The 19854-nt window shown below is 43.7% G+C and overlaps 1 protein-coding gene across 8 annotated transcripts in view; it reads left to right on the forward strand.

The window, feature by feature from the left end:
• Positions 1-1633: 1633 nt before the first annotated feature.
• The window catches only part of TBC1D24 (TBC1 domain family member 24), a 33960-nt gene continuing 15739 nt past the window's right edge, over positions 1634-19854 (forward strand). For 4 of the 8 annotated variants that reach the window (XR_001123265.5, XM_012576498.5, XM_072935540.1 and 1 more), the window contains exons 1-4: positions 1634-1739; positions 11113-11349; positions 13671-14705; positions 18430-18447. Coding sequence is in view for 7 of the 8 variants with exons in the window: in XM_012576498.5 (XP_012431952.1) it covers positions 13723-14705; positions 18430-18447 (1001 nt within the window). In the remaining variant the exon portion in view is untranslated. The remainder of the gene's footprint in view (positions 1740-11112; positions 11350-13670; positions 14706-18429; positions 18448-19854) is intronic. The other 4 variants (XM_012576502.5, XM_072935543.1, XM_072935541.1 and 1 more) reach the window with 3 other exon arrangements.

A 19854-nucleotide genomic window follows, 5' to 3' on the forward strand; every position in this document is an offset into this window, starting at 1 on the left:
ATTGTATTATGTTGCTCTCTGCTTAGATCATGCTATAGGTGAAAAAGGAGCAGGGGGATAAGATTGGCTATATATAAGGAGGGTAAAAATTTTACCTAGTTAGGAGAAAGATCCAAAAGGACATCAGAAACAATTGATGGGCTACTAGTCTCCTCTCCCTCCTCCCAAGCATTCATTGTAAGCTTCTACATAAAATTATTATGATTATTATTACCCGGGCTAACACAATAGTATTGCTACTGTTAGAACTCTATCACAGCTACTGCATCCATCTAGGGCAATTCCAAATCTATATTTCATAGACTCTTAAATGGCTTGGGTTGGAAGGGATTTTAGAGCCCATCCAGTTCCACCTCTGCCATGGGCAGGGACACCTTCCACTGTCCCAGTGCTCCAAGCCCTGTCCAGCCTGGCCTTGGATACTTCCAGGGATCCAGGACAGCCAGCGCTTCTCTGGGAAATCTGCGCCAGGACTTCAACATCCTCTGAGTAAAGAATTTCTTCTGAAAACCTAATTAAAACATACTACCTTACAGTTATTCCCCCTTTCCATTCCCCCTCGCATTTCTTCCACTTCAATAAACCACACTATTCATGAATCTGTGACAGTGAAAGTTCTTATTGAACATTACCAGACACAGTGTTGAACATACCCTGTTTGAGAACCTGTGCTTGTGGAAGTTCCTACTGAACACAACCACTTATTGCGCCAGGCTGCTTATAATAAGAGATTAAGCCCAGCTACCCTCACCCTCTCTGATCTCTAACAACCAGCTGGCTCACAAGGGGTTTCTTCTCCACCAAGTTTCTATACTCTTATCACAACACTGCCCCAACCACCCTGTCTGCCCCACACTACTCATAGCTCCTATCACACCTCACACTCCCTATATTTTAGGCTGCACATCCCTCACAGCCCTTCACTGTGACCCCTCACAGCCTCCTGTTCCTCCAAAGCTCCCATCAGCCCTCAGAACCACCCTCACAGCCCCCCATCAGCTCTCACAGCCCCCCATCAGCTCTCACAGCCCCTCACAGCCCCCCATCAGCTCTCACAGCCCTCCATCAGCCCTCACAGCCCCTCACAGCCCCCCATCAGCCCTCACAGCCCCCCACCAGCTCTCACAGCCCCTCACAGCCCCCCACCAGCCCTCACAGCCCCTCACAGCCCTCACAGCCCCCCATCAGCTCTCACAGCCCCTCACAGCCCCCCATCAGCCCTCACAGCCCCCCATCAGCTCTCACAGCCCCTCACAGCCCCCCATCAGCCCTCACAGCCCCCCCATCAGCTCTCACAGGCTCTCATAGCCCCTCACAGCCCCCATCAGCTCTCACAGCCCCCATCAGCTCTCACAGCCCCCCATCAGCTCTCACAGCCCCTCACAGCCCCCCATCAGCCCTCACAGCCCCCCATCAGCTCTCACAGCCCCCCATCAGCTCTCACAGCCCCCCATCAGCTCTCACAGCCCTCCCCACAGCCCTCACAGCCCCTCACAGCCCCCCATCAGCTCTCACAGCCCCCCATCAGCTCTCACAGCCCCCCATCAGCTCTCACAGCCCCCCATCAGCCCTCACAGCCCTCCCCACAGCCCCAGGGCCGGGGACGCTCCGCGCGCGCCCGCCCGGCCCAGCAGGACCGTGTGCGCGCGCCCGTCCCACAGCAGCCGCGCCCTCTGCGCAAGCGCGGGGCCGCTCGCGCCCCCGGTCCCGCCGGACGCGGCCCGGAGCGGCGGAGAGCGGTGAGGGCGAGCGCGGCTCCGGGAGCCGACCGAGGGGGGATGGAATTCGGTGTCGGGCGGTGGCATCGCAGCAGTATAACGGCAGCATCCTCCGGCGAGGGACCGGGAGGGACCCGGAGGGGGCTGGCTCCGAGACCGGCCTTCGTCGGGCCCCCATGTCCGGGCCGCTGGCTGTGCTCTTGCGAGACCAGGCAGCAGCTGCCGGGGAGGCTCGGGTGCGGCCCCAGCCGCCGTGTCTGTCCGTGGGCTCCAGAACCCAGGGCGGAACCTCCGGGGCTGTCGGTGACCGGAGAGCGGGCGCCGGTCCATACGGCGAGCCGGCCGTGGGGTCTCTGGGTTGCGCGCCTGGGGGCTTGCGTGGTGTGTGGAGAGGCTGAAGGTGTTTAAATGGCTTGTGCGAGCCTCAGGTGCCGGTCAGTGCCTCAGAGGATCTTCTGACCGCTGCTGACGCTCGCCCTAGCACGCGCAGTTTCACCTCTTCTGCCAGCCCACCCCGGCAGCGGGGCAGGGGATCTTCGCGGGGAGAGCTCTCTAAGCCCAGCACTTGTGTTCTGCAGCCTCTGACTTCAATGGTTTTTCTATAATGAAAGTAGAATTTTGTTGTGAGTTTGTTTTCACATTAGTCTTTCCGGCCCATGCTTCAGTGAAAGTTGCTGCTGGAATATTGGGGCTGGCACACTGTTAGCCACTCTAAATTTAGAGTGCTGGCTGGAACCTGCCAAAATGCTCCCCGGCCTCTCTGGGCCTGTGAACAAGCGAGCAATCTCCGGGTGGATGTAGTATCTCAGCTGATTCCGGTCCCAGGGCAGCAGGAGGGATGACACCTTTCAGGTGCTGTGTACTTGTGATGAGAAGAAAGTCGGACCTTCTCCTTTGAACTATATTATCTCAATCCTTATGTTTTTATGTCCATTTCCTACAAGAAACTGGACCATCTGAAAGCTTTTCTGACTTAGAGGAAATCCAAGTAGGATTTTCAGAGCATCCAGGTGTACCCAGAGCACAGAAATAACATGGATCATATTTAGGGCGCTGTATTACCAGAACAGGGAATTCCGTCTTGTTAGAATTTCCTTCCTTCGGTAATCACTAGCTGTTAGACTGTTGCAAAAGACTTCTCCAAGATAGTTACTCAGGAACAGCAATGATAACTCGAGTTCAAGGATTCCAGCAATATTTTATGGTAGCTTTTTCTTCCTTCCAAGCAATACATGCTACTTATATCCTTTGTAATTTTCAAAACAGCTGTGGATAGTATTGCACAATAATTAGCTGTTGGAAATCCTTGTACTGAAAGTCTTTTCTGTCATTAATATTTGAAAGAAAGTTTGCAGGCGTGTTCCCACGGCCAGAAATTTTAACTCAAAGAAAAACAGCTTTCTCACTGTTTTTTTGGGTTGGTTTGTTTGTTTTGGTTTTTTTGGGGTTTTTTTTGGTGGTGGTGGGGATTTTGTGGGTTTTGTTTTCTTCTTTGTTTCTGGTGAGGGGGGGGGGGTGGTTTGTTTGTTTGGGGTTTTTGGGGTTTTTGTTTTGCTGTTAATTATTAAGTGCTGCCAAGTAAATGTTTCTAGCAGGCTGTTTGTGGATCCATCACATATTTAAGTACCTCTGCTCTTCCCAGCTCACTCCTTTTGTTGTGATCTTTGTTTTCTCCCCTTGGTTGTATTTGCTTATTTGTTCTGTTAATCTGAAATCTTGAAGGGCCTCCATCTTCTGATCCCTCTGTTATTTGGACTGTAAAGAAAAATGGGAAAAGAAGCTATCCCTGTACTAAAATAACTGTCTGTATATTTAAGGCAAGCAAAGCAAACCAGTCCACACTGCAGGGGTGTCTCACCATCTCCAGTACCAGGGTTATTGCGATCTGATAATGCATTGTTTAGGCATTATTGTTGCCTTGTATTGTATGCATTTGTTTAGGTCGTAAGTGCCTTTGCTTTAGTGCTGAAGCCGCATACAGCCAGTGACAAGCACATTATTGATAACATACCATAACTTAGGTCCTTGCTGTTCTTCTGGCTCTGTAGAATTCCCCCTGCCCTCCTTGTTAGGTTGGAGAGGCAACTGGAACAGCTGCTGTTGGGCTGTGTGGCTTCATGCTCAGGCACAGTGTGTTACCACTTAAAATTGATAAACTGTGTTAATGGTCTGGAAGAAAAATAGCTCCTTTTATTCTGTCTGTACAGCCTTGAATCAGGACTAAAGAACTACAATTTATCTCAAATTCATTTGAGGATGCCTTTATTTTCAGGTTTATTTGCAATAGTCTGACACAATTGAACAGAGTGTGTTGGTGGGTGCAGTAGGTTTTGTTGCAGAAATAGTGTTCATGAGCTATAGTGTTCATGAGCTATTTCCTGCTTTGGTACTTGACCAGTCACCTGATACAAAATTAGATCTTATTGCACTATAATTAATGATTGACTGGCTTGGAGTCCACATGTGTTGGTGGGAATATGTGCTGGTGAGGTCCTGTTCTGGACTCAAATGTTTTAAAATCTCTGACATTAATATATGGAAATGCTCGTATCTGTGGTGTTCACACTCTTAGGCTTTAGCATAACTCATTTGTTCTCCTGCTTAAACTTCTGAAGTTAGAGAACACTTGCCTGATTTTTCAGAAATGTTGATTCCCACTGTCTTGGGAAAGAGACTCAGGAGAAATCTTGGAGACTGCCAATGTCTGTGTTAAGGAGTGTGCTGAATGAATCTTGGGGTATAGGTAGCTACGTCAGCACAGAGTGGTTTGGCTTGGAATGGCCCTCAAGGCTCATCTCATTACACCCCCTGCCGTGTCCAGGGACACTTTCCACTGTCCCAAGTTGCTCCAAGCCCCATCCAGCCTGGCCTTGGACACTTCCAGGGATGCAGGGGCAGCGACAGCTTCTCTGTGTCTGCCAAGGCCTCACTACCTTCACAGATATTCTTCCCAATATCTAATCTAAACTTACTCTCTGTCAGTGTAAAACTCTTTCTCCCTCTCCTGATTATGTTGTCAAATAAGTATAACTTAGGTGTAGGTGTCAAAATTCACCACTTCATTATTTTGTTAATTTTTTATGGGGAAAACCACTTAAACGAGAAATAAATTGTACACAAGTGCAATTGTAGTGACTATGTTTCAGAAAACTTGTACTGTGTTATTGTCAAATCTGCTACGCTGACCATCAACATTTTGAAAAGAAAAATAATGTTCAGATTGGTTTGAATTTTTCTACCTAATAGGAGAAAGGCCAGATACCAACTCTCAGCAAATCAGCTATTCTAACCCCATAATCCACTGCATATCATCAGAGTATAGTTGGGTTTGTTTCAGAACTGGTGATCCAAACACTGCAGTGGGAATTCCAAAATCATGTACCTATGCAGCAGGTACCTGCTAGTCCCTGGAAGAGAAACACTTTTCAGAGATTGCCTATTTAATGCAGACTTTATACATCCTGTAGAGAATAGGGGGAGCTAAAAGTATTTGTGACACAGCTACCACAAGTAGTAATCCTGCTTGTGATTTTAGAGACTGAAATGAGTTGTCGATGCTGCAAGCACTTTAATAATGTGGCTTTTTTAGCTGTTTTCTTTGGTGAGGGTATTTGTCACCTTGTTTTCTGTAGTTTCAGGAATGAAGATTGGAAGCTGTGCATGCAGATAGCTTTTTTTTTAAGGTGTGGAGGTCAGCGGTGCACCTAATGTATATCAGTGTTGCCCAGTGCATTATTTTAAAAAGTCCAATTTTTACAGATTATTTTTCACCTCACAAACAGGCCCAACCGAAGGGATTAAGTTATAAGAAGATCTGTATAGTCACAGGTTCTAAGGTAAGGGTTAATAAAGGCACTTCAGTCTGAGTGGTGGAGGAGTTTTGGGATTCTTTTTGTTTAATAGTTTTGGTTTGTAATATCTTTATAACGAAAATGTTTGTTTTCTAATCTGGATGTGGAGACAGGATTCCTGCTCCTGGTTTACATTTCAATATGCCTGTATCCTCCAGGTGAGAGACTTGGAATTCATTGGCTAGTGCAGTGCCACTGGAGAGAGGAGTAGATGTGTCAGGTGTGTAAATCCCTTCAAATTTGCTCAGAGCAAGTACATGGGTACAGAGCACCTCAACAGCAAAGCTTCCTGTAAAACCTGTACCCTGACCCTGAACTCTATGACAGGGCCAGTCACCCAAAGTTCTCTCCCCAGAAAGACTAGAATATTAACAGTATACACTAATAGTAAGGTTATAAACTTGTCAACCAATCTGTTGTGATTTTGAAATCACAAAGTAATGCAGGACTAGTGTGGGATTTCACACTCATCAGTTTTTCATTATGAGGTGCTGTTTCTGTACCTTTGCTGCTGCTCAGGAGTGTTTGTTGCTACTCTTTTAATAGATAATATGTTTAGAAAGATGACAGAAATAAGTACCAAAATAAAGCAATGTGTTGTTCAGTTCTCCAAAATGGAGCTGTTGGCTGAGCTTAGGTTCTCCTTTGCTTGTAAAGTGTAGTTGGTGTCTGAGTATCTCCCCTGTGCAGGGTAATCTACACTTCCTTTCAGGAAAGGGTAATCCATTACAGGGCATACCAGATTATTGAAGCTTTTATTCTAAGCAACATCAGAAGAAAGGAAAAAAATCTGTAGGGTTTTGCAGAGCTGGAAGAAAATTAAATTCTGAGTAAAATGACAGTTTAAACTCTAATTTTTATATGCTCATCTTACTGTAAATTGGCTTTTGCTTTCCAAGAGAAAACTGCTGTGCCCTTATACTTAGTGTACTTATACTTAGTGTAGGCAATCATGAAATAGTCTGAGATAATGAGGTTTCCCTACCCTGTTTTTAGCTGCTGGCTAAAATTATGGAGCACAGATCTCCCCTGGAATAAAAAAGTTGTAGGGATAACTGCTGGCAGGAATAAAAGTGTACATCTCCATTTGCTTACTACACATACAAGAAGCATGTTTAGTGATTTCCATAGATTCAGCATAGATTAAGGATTTGTGTGCTCCATTACATCAGGGTTACTGCTGCATCCACATGTTTCCCAATTTAGATACCCCTTAAGCTCTCCAGCACTGCCCACTAAGGCTTTGTGTGTTCATGTGTTGCACTGAGGAGGTCTAAAACCACTATAAACATGTATTATCAGTTAATTTTATGGAAGAATTGAACTGGCATAAGTATCCACACTGATACTTGAATTATTTTGACTAAATTGTCTTTCTGTTTTGTTTTAAAGATGATATGGGGAATTGGAACATTGGCTGGTTTCCTTAACAGACTTTAAATGGCACCTTTCATATTTTGAACCTTTCTCAAGAGAGAATGTCCAGCAGTCATCTTGTCCATGGCAGGGGGTGGAATGAGATGATCTTTAAGGTCTCTTCTGACCCAAACTGTTCCATGATTCTATGACATACACATTCTCCTAAATATAAGCTACTATCACTTACCTGCCCAGCAATGAAGAACTGCTGTGTCTGAATGTGTGTCTGAACTTTAGACTGTAATAAAGTGCACAACAAATTAATTACAGATAATTTAGACTGTTTAAGAATGTGGTAGTATGTTTCTAAGAAAGAAAACATGCGATTCTAGGACAATCTGTTAGTGTGCTTCATACACAGTGGTGATATTTCAAGAGAAATAATCTAAATGCCTAGAAGTATTTGCCCTGTAGAGTGCTCTGATATCGGGTCTTTATCAGTTACTTGGGAAATTGAGAGGTTTTTAGACTTTGTCCTAAAAGCATATCAAAAACCCACCAGGAAGCATCTAATAATCTGCTATCACACTATTGCTAAACTTGTAATAGAACATTGTAAGGCATTTTATCCTGGCACCCAGCTTGTGAGTACAGAGTGCCCAGGGCACAATCCTAGAGATCGAACTGCATTTAACCACGTTAAAGCAATCCATCGGGCTCTGTGTACTCTCCTGGAAGGGATCATTACTGCACAATGCAGCCACTCGCTCCCAGACACTCTTCATGAGACGAGCTGGTTGCTGTCTAATGCTAAATGGAGTGTTTCATTCAATCTCTGAATCACATCTGCCCTAGGGAGGGGTGGCAAAGTCACCGAGCCTGTACAACTGTGCTTCTGATCAGGAGGTGTTTGGATGTAGGGGGAACAGTGGTGTCCAGTCTTGTTTCCAGATCCACGTAGCAGAGATGTCAAGGTGTGCTGCTGTAAGTCCAGGATTGGGAAAGCTGCAGGATGCACTGAAATACTGGGGGAGGAGAGGGAAGCTGCCTACCAGCTGTCTTTTGTTCTGCAGTTACTGCTACCTTGCTGTGTTGCTTTGTGCTTCTGTCAGACTTCCCTTTAGGAAGCAGACATCTCAGAGGTGGTTGAGTATCCCTCAAGGATGGAATTCATCTCAGACTTTTGGGGTTAATTTCCTCTTACTGGGAAAAGGACTAGTAGCAAGCAGTCTTGAGGAAGCAGTTCTTATCTCTTAATTACCTTCTGCATGGATTCACTAACCTAGTTTCACAAGGTTATGAAAACAAATAAATTTGAGTGTTTTCCATGTCTACAACACTGGTCAGAAATATAAACAGAAATATAAACACCAAATGATAGCTGCATGTCTGAAGGATTACATTACTCTTGATTTGAAGGGCAGCAAAAGGAAATATTTGCTTAAAAATATTTACCAAAGTTAGTGTAACTGCTTATGCACAAGATGAAAAATGTAATTTTCAAACTTTGGTAGTTCCTATTATAGAGCAACTACACTAGATTTAAATGAAGTGGTTTGATCTTTTAAACTGTAGGCAGATTTTCAGAACACGAAGTTGCAAGAATACATAAATGGAATGGGGAACCAGGAGCTACTGATTACTGCTTGGGTTTTTAGGGCACTCTCTTATGTTTATTAAAAGCAATATCAAATAATGTGATCTCAGGCTTTAGCCAAAATTGGAATTGTTTTTCAAGAAGTTTAGACTCTGAATATTTTATTATTGTAGAGTATTTCACGTACTCTCTACTTAAAAGAAATAGTTACTCTCTGAGTTAGTTGTAATTCAGATATTTCAGTTTGCTAGTTCCTGCATTTTGTAAAGAAAAAACAAACCCCTTTAATAATAAAATAATTAAAGTGGCCCACAGCCATGTTATCTTTAGTAAAATTGCAACCTTATATTCCCCATACTAAAAATAAGTAATAATTAAAGTCTTTTTTCCTAATGTGTTTTTAGACACTTTTATAGAATTTTTCTTTGTAGACAGTAGGAATTTGCCTGTCACAGTTAGCTTCACTGCTGTTTTATACAGATTCAGACAGTTTTCAGCAGTCTTCTGAAAGTAGTCCAAAAGACAATGGGAAGAGCTAAGGGAATGAAATGGAAAATGTGGCTAGAATAGCAAGCTAAATATTTCCTGAAAATTTCAGTCACTGACTTAAAATCATGCAAATTGCTATGGTCTTTGCTTGGGTTTGAACTGTAATGATTGCTTGCCTGCTTCAGAGTTTAAACTTAATCTTGAAAAAGCTTTTGCCTGTACTGCAGCCATTGTTGGCAGATCCTCAGTATGCATTTTTCTAGTTCTACTTCTCACTTGTGTTCTTGCTTTTTTTTTTTTTTTTTTTTTAATTGCACTTACCTGAAGAGCTCCATTAAAAACTAATACATTTAGCAATCTACAGTTGTGGGGCAGGTACTAAGAAGAAAACTCTTTCTCCCGGTTCTGTTCTTCCATGTTAATTCCTGTATTTTTTAAAAGTCAGTGTGATTAGAAAGGATAATGTCTGCTTACTCTCAGTACAGAAATTTAAGCTTTTGTGGCTGCTCAGAGAAGCTGTAGCTGCCCCTGCATCCCTGGAAGTGTCCAAGGGTTGGACAGGGCTTGGAGCAGCCTGGGATAGTGGAAGGTGTCCCTGCCCATGGCAAGGGATGGAATGAGATGAGCTTTAAAGTCCCTTCCAACCCAGAATGGTCTGTGATTCTCTGGTTGTTATGAATAATGCTTTTTTTTTTTTTTTTTTTTTGCTTTTTTTTTTTTTTTTTTTGCTAGTTTATACAATGCCCTTGTCATTCTATGCCTACACATACTAGACCACATTTCAGTTCTGTGCTGTTCAGGCACTCATCCATCGTTGTTGTCCCCATCTCCAGTTAAAGCAAGAGGGAAAGCAGTTTTCTGCAATAAGGGTCTGTAAATGAGTCTCTCTGCCTGCCTATAGCCATATCTATATATAAACATTTTATTCTGAAATGTTTTTTCTCTTTTCTCTTCTGCCTGTCTTACCCTCCTTTATAAAGAGGGGTAAGCAAGGAAGTTTAGGTGAATGTGGGACTTTGTGACATAACTGCACTCTCAAACAGCCATCCTCTACTTTTACTCCCTAACTGAAACTCCAGCCTCCCTCCAAATACAAGTCTGTACTGCCTACTCGCTTCCTTGTGGAGGGACGGATGGGCAGGAGACAGCCCTGACTCACTGGTTATTGACTGCTGAGGGCAAGTCATCTCTGTCTCCTCTTCCCAGCAGCCCAAAGTTAAACATTGCTCTTTACATGATTACCAGAAGAGAGAGAACTTGTCTCCCAGGAGAGGATGATTCAGAAAGAATTGAGGAGGAGTTGAAGGCTGGCTGGAATTTTCCTGAGATTTTTTTGGCTCTTCTGTGGCAAGTAAATCCTCCCTGTTTGAGGCCTGCTGGCTTACAGTAGCTACTGGCAAGGTATCAGGAACTATGCACCATTACACTGAAGCACACAAGTTCTGTTGGTTTGCAAGCACAGTTAAGAGCTGGTCATGCTCTGGCAGCCCTGATGATGCCGAGTTGCTTTGCTGTCACTTTTTATTGCAACATCTAGACCTGTGAAAAGTATAAGCAGCCAGACCTGCTTGCAGACCCCACAGATTTATCCCAGCCAAAAAAATTATAAAACTGTGAGCTCAAATTAAAACTTCTGGCAGTCTGACTGACATGGATTTCAGTAAGCTTCAAGAGCACATAGTAATCAAATTTATTAGTTCCTGGAACGAACAATAATTGCTAGAGTGAAAAATGTCTGTTTGATGCAGCCTCTAAGTATGCCTGTGTAACTTAGGAAATAAGGAGAATAAAGTTTACAGGAAAAAAAAAAGCCCAAATGAATCTGGGTGTCTTAGAAGTTATCTTATATGATGAGTATTTTACTTAACCCTCCCTAATATAAATGTAAGCAGTTCCCAAGGGGTGATGGCAGAAGGTGGAAGATGCTGGAGACTCCAGCAAGCACAAGGCAGTGATAGTTTCTATGCTGAAGTGTCCAGGAACAGAATGGTTCATCTCACCATGCTTTTGCCAGTGCAAAGTAGGATTAAATTTCTCTTTTATGAAAGGGCCTTATTTTAGGATTTGAATTAAAAATGAGTGTTTCTGTGATTCCCAGGTGGAGAATTACAGAAAAATGTTCACTTCCCTGGAGCTGACATTGGCTCTGCGATGGACTGGTGTCCTGCCGTTACCGGATCTCCAGGAAACACACCCTGAGCTCACACTGAGACCCCACAGCTGAACCATGTAAGATGTCTCACTTTCAGAACTGGAATCAGGACAATGTGTTGCCTTCTTTAATTACAGTCTGAGAATTAGTTTCAGATGTGGAAGAATGCAGCAAAAAGAAATGGTGAGCATTTCTATATCGCTCTTACACTGTAAGAATGATGATCAAAACCAGTCTTCTTTTTATAAAAAAGCCCTGAATTAAATATGGTAGAGAAGAGCCATCCAAAAGTGTTCTCTGAAAGGCTCCTGCATGCTGCTGCTGAACTTTTAAAAGAGGAGTTAAATTTGGGACTTTCAGCATGTGATTCCAAAGTACTCAGGTTAGCATTTACTCAGAATCTAAAACTGCCTGGATTGGCTGCTATGGCTGCTTCAGGCAAAATGTTTGAATTCTTTTCCAAAGGTGCAGCTAGGAGGATGAGATCTCATATTGATGGTATATCTTCCTTAGGAGTTTCAAATCATTTTAAAACACCAGATTTATGGAATGTAGTAGCACGGAAAATCGATGGTGTTTGCTGCTACCTTCCTGAAAGCATCTTCTGAGAAAGCCGCTCAGGCAGGCACAGACAGTCACTCAGTCCACACTCACACCACAGATAGGTCAGCGAAGAAAGATGGAGAGGGTCTCTGTACAGAGTTCTAGCAAGGTTTATTGTAGCGTCACACTGAAGGAGTCCAGGGACAGAAGACAGCAAAGCAGTGCGGTGTCCTGGGTTAGGTATGGGGTCAGGGGCCAATCCAGTGGTCTGTGGGCACAGGGGCAGTACAAGGGCAGGGTAAAGGACAGTGACCTATAGGGAACTGAGGGAGATTAACATAGTGCTGCAGACCACCATGGGAAAAACCCTGGTGTCTCACCCAAAGCAGTGAGGCTTTCTCAAAGCCTGTGGCAGATTCTTCCAGGGCATATCCCTAATAGGCTCAAAGGCCTCTTGAATGGAAGACTGTGCCAGTAAATACCAAGTTCAATGCGTTTTTCAGTCTGTCAATACTGGAATGACTAAGGATTCTTTGGAAGCCTTCCAGTGAATATTTTCATTTATTTAACCTTGCTATATAACATCTTAATTGGACAGAACAGTTTTATGGTCCTCTTGGATTTTATCGGTATTCTCTGCCTTTGCAGAGTGTGCAGCATCCACAGCTGTGTTTGCAGCTTCACTTGGACAGTGAGGGCACATGGGCAGAGGTTCTAGCACTCAGCAGGGCTGCTGCAATAGTGGAGATTATTGTGCATCCCCTTCTGGCTTTGCACTGACTGATTAAGGCCGGTTTGGATATGGCCTTTAGTGGTCACAGCCACACTCTCTGCTGGGACACAGGTGTGCTCTGAACCTGGAGCCAGCAGGTAGATCAGGTAAACTTGGCACAAGGCACTAGAGGCCAGAACCTGATGTGCCAGTTCCTAGTGCTGTCACAAAGGTGTCTGTGGCATCTCCAATAGGAGAACTGTTGTGTGCCTCTGTGACAGGGCATGGCCAGCATCCAGAACAACAGTTAGAAAATGTAAGTGCTTTAATGAAGGTGTTTGAAACTGACTTGACCCTTTGCTGCAGTCAGGAAGCAGGGTTCTTGTCCTGCACAAGTCCCTCTTCTGGCACTAGCAATGATCTGACTGACTGTACAGCTGCACATAGTCGTTGAAATTGGAAAAGACCTCCAAGATTGAGTCCAGCCTTTGACCAATCACCACTCTGTCTACTAGACCAGAGCTCTAAGTGTTACATCCTGTCATTTCTTGAACACTTCCCGGGATATTTCTTGAACACTGTTTAGGGACAGTGATTCCACCACCTCCCTGGGCAGCCTGTTCCAATGTCTGACCACATGAAGAAATCTTATCCAATGGAAAAGAAAAATTGTACCAGATTAACAAGATAATCTCAGTGACTATGTGGTCACACAAGTGTTATTACCAGCACAAAGAAATTACTTGGAGGACATGGTTGTGGTTAGTAGGAGCACAGTGTACTTCTCAGTGGCCACACAGTCTGAGAACAGCATATACTACTTATGAGATTGCATCCTTCTAGTGTAAGTTTCACTTGTACTTCCCCAGAGAATTGGAAAGAGAGATTGCAAATTGAATACACTTTGCAATACATTTTTTTTTGCAATGGGAATCTTCTGTTCTCTTGAGTGGGATGTTAATGTAAAGGTCCATGCCTCAGCTTGGACTTTCAGTTAGGGAAATCAATTTCCTGGAGAGATGCCCTCAGGATCAGCCTTTTGGCTGGCATTTGATCAATTACTGCAGTAGAAGTTACTGACAGAATGGAAGAAAAGTTTGGCTTAAAAACAAAAAGGCATCTTTAACTTTCTTTGCTTTAGAAAACAGTTTTGCCATTGCAGGAACAAGTATGTATGTATGTGTGTTCATAAAGAAAATAAGAGATTATCTGTAACTCAAATATCTGGTTTTTTACTTCCCTTTTGCAGAGAAATCCAAGAGTCCATCAATGACTAACTAAAGTCTCTGTTCTCGTGATTTATGCGATTTGCTTCTCCTGGAGCCATGGATGAATACAGCCGCTTTGTGGACTGGGACAAAATGGATATGAGTGCCCAGAGCCAGGATACAAAAGAGCTCACCTGCACAGACTTACATGAGCTCAAGCAGCTGGCCCGGCAGGGCTATTGGGCCAAAAACCACTCTCTGAGAGCCAAAGTGTACCACAAACTCATCAGCAATATCCCATGCCGTACAGTGACCCCGGATGCAAACGTGTACCGGGACATTGTGGTGAAGATCACTGGAAAAAGAAACAGCAGCTCCCTTCCACTGCCGGAGTTCGTGGACAACAGCCTGATCCCCACGTACTGCCTGAACGCAGAGGGAATCGGGGCAGTCAGGAAGATCATTCTGTGCATCGCCAATCAGTTCCCGGACATCTCGTTCTGCCCGGCACTGCCCTCAGTGATCGCGCTGCTCCTGCACTACAGCAAGGATGAGGCTGAGTGCTTTGAGCAGGTCTGTCGCATCCTAGCTTGCAATGACCCATCCAGGCGGCTCATTGACCAGACCTTCTTGGCATTTGAATCCTCCTGCATGACCTTCGGGGACCTGGTGAATAAATACTGCCAGGCAGCCCACAAGCTGATGGTGGCAGTGTCCGAGGATGTGCTGGAGGTGTACTCGGACTGGCAGCGGTGGCTCTTCGGAGAGCTCCCCATGGCATACATTGCACGGATCTTTGATGTCTTCCTGGTGGAGGGATACAAAGTTCTCTATCGTGTGGCACTGGCTCTTCTGAAATTCTTTCACAAAGTCAGAGCCGGGCAGCCCATGGAGTCTGACAGCATCCAGCAGGACATTCGAGCCTTTGTGAGGGACATCGCCAAGTCGGTGTCCCCAGAGAGGCTCCTGGAAAAAGCCTTTGCTATCCGCCTTTTCTCTCGGAAGGAGATCCAGCTCCTGCAGATGGCCAATGAGAAGGCTTTGCAGCAGAAGGGCATCACAGTCAAACAGAAAAGGTAGGGCTCAGCACAGGTAACCTGAGCAATCTCCTGAATTTTCCCAGTGTGGGGAGCAGTCAGGCAGGCTGATTGGTGGGGAAGCTCTACTGGTGCATGCTGGTGTCTGCTGATGCATTTTCTCTGCAGAAAAACTCAGCAGCTCTAAAATCAAGCATTTCTGGGATTGTGATGGGAAGTGTAACAGAAATGCTATGATACAAGAGGAACTTGTAGTTTGATAAATTATTAATTTATATATGTATATATTAATTACAAGTATAATATCTCAAAAGTGTGTTTCATAAGCAGTTTTCAAACAAAAAGGCATTTTAGCAAAGTTGGTGTAGTGATTTTGGTTAACCAGTTTGAGATTTCCCAGCTAACGCACCAATTCATGTAGTGGGTCTAGCGCTGTCTAAATGCTGATGCACCCACTATAATATACTTATTTCCTACTGTGAGATAGGATCAGGAGGAAGGCAAAGAAGGCTCAAAGCTTCAAAAGGGTGTAAAGAAAGCTTTATTAACAGTAACTAAAAGACTAATAAGAATCAGAATAAAATCTTTAGAATGCTTCTCCTCCCCCCTACAACCTTTTGTTTCCCACTCAAAACGTACAGAAACAGTTTATCACTTCTAGGATAGTGTTTCTTCGGTTCACTTAGGGAGAGGAGTCCCTCTTGTCAATTTATGGAGACTTCTCCACAAGAAAACAGTTCTCTTGTGGCTTTTAATTTCCATGAACAGCAGCTGTCCAGAAAATCTGCAATGATGAAGTCTTCTCATTTTTCACAGCTTTTCCCACAGCTCTGTTTATGGGCCATGTCAACTTATGGGGTACTATTTTTAGGATGAGCTGTTCAAGAGCAAAGGTTTTCTTTATCTATCTCTGTGATCATCTTCATCACTAGAAAGAGAGATCTTCTTCTTTCCCTGGAGCACAGGGTATTCATCACTCTTCTCTCTCTGTTCAAACTTTTCATAGGATCACAGCTACTTTAACATCTGCTTACTGTAGCTTGGAGGCCTTTGCTCATATCTAGAATTTGAACACTTCATCTCCCCATATTTTTCAATGAGTCAGAGGGAAAAAGAATCTGATGTATCAATTACATCCTTCTCCATAACTTTACAAGAGGGTTTCAGCCCTAAGATCAAGGCATCTCCTCATCCCTCCCATCTGGTACTTGACTCTTTTTCACTGACCTTGGTGTCTTCATGTTGTTCTTTTACATGTTCTCACTCTGTCCTTTTCTCTCATCCGAGGGAGGACTGAAGGTCTGCAAGTCTTATCTGTGCACTGAAAGAGTTAATATCTCACCCGGGCCTACAGATGGTCAACTGACCGGAGCTGAGCTGGGCTGGGCTGGGGCGAGCAGCCGGGATCTCAGCAGCCAGGCCAGAACACAGCAGCAGCACGGGCAGGGGACAATGGCTTCTCCTCCCCCTGCCCGCTGGTTGAGGGCACATCCCAACGGCAGCAGAATCTTGGCTGAGCTGGCCCGGCCTGGGGCTGCTCCCGGGCCGGCAGACCCTGGGCTAGTGGCAGGGCAGGGCAGGGCTCAGTCACAGCAAGGTGTTCGCAGCCGGAGTCCCAGCCTGGCCTCAGCCCCGCCCGGCAGCCGATGGGAGCTTGGCCTCACAGCAGAGCCCACCCAGCCCGGCCGAAACAGGCAGGGGCCAGGCCGGCCTTGTTACCTGCTCTCAGGCCAGAAGAGAAAAAGAGAGAATTCCCGAGATTTTCCATTTTTAACGTGGGTGTTCACAGAGGTGTGTTCAGCTTTCTAGTGGTTTAACAAAGTGTCAATATTCAGCACGACTCACTGATTCATCAGGCACAGAGGAAGCTCTCAGCAGTTGCAATGATAAAACCACCACTGATAAATTACTTGGAAGAAACATACCCAAAGAAATGTGAAAATTTATTCTTAAATATGATATTATTTAATATGTCATTATTTAGCATGTATAAAATGTCAATTTGATGCTGCCCACTACTGTGAATTCAGCAGTTTCTTTAGTGTAAGGCACTGTCACAGCTGGGAACATTGTGCCTGACTGAGGAGCTGTTTTAACAGAGCAAGGAAGAAATATGTCTTATTTTCAGGTTACTTTTTAAATAAATTTGACTGCAAGCTTCCGGGAAGTCAAGAGTGTATGCTCACAGGTAGGAGTTAACCTGTTTTGTGACAGGTTCATGTACTAGTAAAAATAATTTTGAAAGAAGCATGGAAGAGAAGACTGACTATACAGATCCAAGAAACTGTTGCATAATCACAAGCTCTTCTCAGAAATAAGGGGAGGAAGAACTAACTTTGAAAACAGTAAATGAAATCCTGCTTTGATGTGACAGTAAAAGTCATACTAATCAAGACCTTAGCTGAAAGGCCTCTCAATGGATGTAGAAAAGGCACCAATATATTAATCTGAACAAAATTAGCATCTTGCCAAGTGCAAATGTATGTGCAGGTAAGTAGTGCCTGTTCTGTTTTTCCAGAGCTTCTGACAGCAGAAAACTTTTCCCAGCCATTTTTGAACTCCCAGGTTTAAGTGTTGGACAATTTTATGAACTGCCCTCTGAAGAGAGGTGACTTCTAGAAGTCCCTTGGGTCAGTGAGTGTGGTGTCTAGAATTCGGTATTCTAGACACATGGTCTCATTTTCTCTAAATCTCCACTGACATAGTAGGATCTTCCAGCCAGCTGCATTGCTGAGTTAGTTACAGTAGTTGCAAACAGCTGCCATTCCATGGCATGGCAATACATACTCAGTACATTTCAGCCTAAAAGATCACATAAATGTTAGCTGAACCTTCTTCATGTGTCTACGTACATGTAAAGCTCCCCCCAGTCTCTTCCAAGGGTTAATTTTTTAGACTCACAGCTTGGTTTACAGTCAGCTTCAGCATTTTCCAGTCAGTCTCAAATATTTCAAGACCTTTAGCCACTGGATTGTCATACGAGAGGCAGTTCAGACCTTTGTGTTTGAAACTTGTAGCAAAATATTGACTCCTCCATTGTGTCTTCCTGTTGGGAAGCTCAGGAGAGTTGTAATATCCTTGAGTATGTTGTTTAAATTAGAATTAGAGCGTTAAATTAAAAAATAAATAAATAATTTAAATAAACCAGAATAAAAGAAAACATACATCAACCAATCACAGACATTCCAAAACTTCCTGCTGTGTTAAATGTTGCAGAGAAATTCTCACAACAGTGATGCTTTTAAGGTAAAATACAGAAATATACCCAAATAAAGCCAGTAGTTACTGCTATGCTAGGCAGAGTTGCTACTGAAAAATTTTCACCGTCTCTTGACTACCTTTGTAAACCCACTGAAATTTCTCAGTGTCCACAGGCACAGTGCTGCTGGGAGTTTGGCTTGGCTCAGTTTGGGTCCCAGTGTGGGCAGATGGAAGTGCAGGAGAAGTGAGCTGTTCTCCAGGGTTCCATGGGGTACCAGTGAGTTCTCTTCTCCAGCTGTGTTTGGCCTATGCAAGGAGAAGATAATTTATTTTCCCATCACATAACAAAACGGGGAAAACAGAAATACAAATGTTTTAACCTGTCTGATTATTTTTTAGTGCTTGGTGACTCAAATCAAACCTTGCTTTGTTTCTCTCCAGGCTCCTTTCTCACTTTGTCATGGATGTAGGAAGTCACTAATCTTTTCTATCTTTTTTGTCTTTGTATTTGTATGTTCTCCTTCTGTCCATTCCATCTCCACTGCACCACTCCTGTTTGCAGTCTTACATCTCCCAAAAGGTAGGTTTAAACACTGGAGTCTCTGCACTTTGCTCATTCCTGCTGTCTTTGGCTTGTTTTTTCCTAGGTGGTCAATATTGCTAACATTGGGGCAGGAGAAGCAGGCCAGCAATCAGAGCACCCGATTGCTGTGCCACGTCTCTGGAATACCCTCCTGCAAAGTTAGTAATTAGTTCATAGCACCTGCAGAGCTGTCAGAGAAGGAGTAGCGGGCCCAAGGGCACAGCACTTCAGACAGCAATACACTTGTGTTTTCCTGAGTGGGAAAGAGTACTGTAAGAGTACTGTACATGGAGAAAGTACATGCTGGGATTATGGCTATGGCTATAAAAGGCCTTTATAATAATAGTCCTTTCTAATTTGGAAGAAAAAGTGTAATTTTTTTAAACGTCTCAAATAACAGCTCAGAAGAGCTATTCGGTATCATCCCAACTCCAAACCTGGTATATGCTATTGCATTAGATGTGAAACAGAGTCAACTTTTTATCTTCTTTGGAAGCTTTCTGCAGTTAATTGGAAAAATTTTGAACTGACCTCAACTTGGCGCACTCCTAAAAGTGACCTGTCTCTATTCATAGTAGTTTATATTTGCTTTTAAATAGGTATGGTTTTTTTAGAGTCGAGAAGACAAGACTCTTTCTGTGTCAAGGAGGTCAGAGTTACTCAGCCGTAGAGCATTAATGGTTAATGAAGTAATTTATCAAGTCTTGGCCTGAAAAGTAAATCTTTAATAACAAAACCCAGTGAGTGGATTGTGATATCTGATAAGTAGAGAACTTGGAAAGAGAAAGGCTGCTCTGTGAGTATTAAATAGCAGAGATATTTGGGTTTAAAATCATGCCTTTGAGAATCCTCTGGCCTTGCTGCAGGTGCCCTGAGTTAACTTTAGTGAGTGATGCACACTAATATTTGTACTAATTTATAAAATCAAAGCTGGCGTTAACTTCCTCATGTTTTCGTGTTTGAAAGAACACCTTAAGAGACTTAGCAAAGCATGTTTCATACCATAACTTCTGTATTGAGGATTTTACCTCTAATCAAAAAGCTGTTAATCCCAGTCAAGTGAATCTTCTGCATCTGTGTATTATTTTTGCAGTTAGGTTGTTCTGAAAGCAGCAAAAGCCTTGATTTATGCTAGGAAGCAGTTTGGGTTTGAGGGGTCTTAGGGAGAGCAGGGTGTCTGTTGACGCTGATCTGGACACAGGATTAGGTTTCAGGTTTATATATCACAAATTACTTATATTGCTATGTATGACTGAAAAAGAAATCTCCTTTTACCACACAATTATGCCCTCACTGAAATTATAATGGGTTTTAAAGATAATGCATCTCCTCTAAAATTTGACCCACACCAGAGTAGAGAAGGAAGATGTAATTCAGTGAGTAATCTTTGGAGTTGGGTATTTG

Source organism: Taeniopygia guttata, chromosome 14 (assembly GCF_048771995.1).
Source record: "Taeniopygia guttata chromosome 14, bTaeGut7.mat, whole genome shotgun sequence".
Classification (NCBI taxonomy): Eukaryota; Metazoa; Chordata; class Aves; order Passeriformes; family Estrildidae; genus Taeniopygia; species Taeniopygia guttata.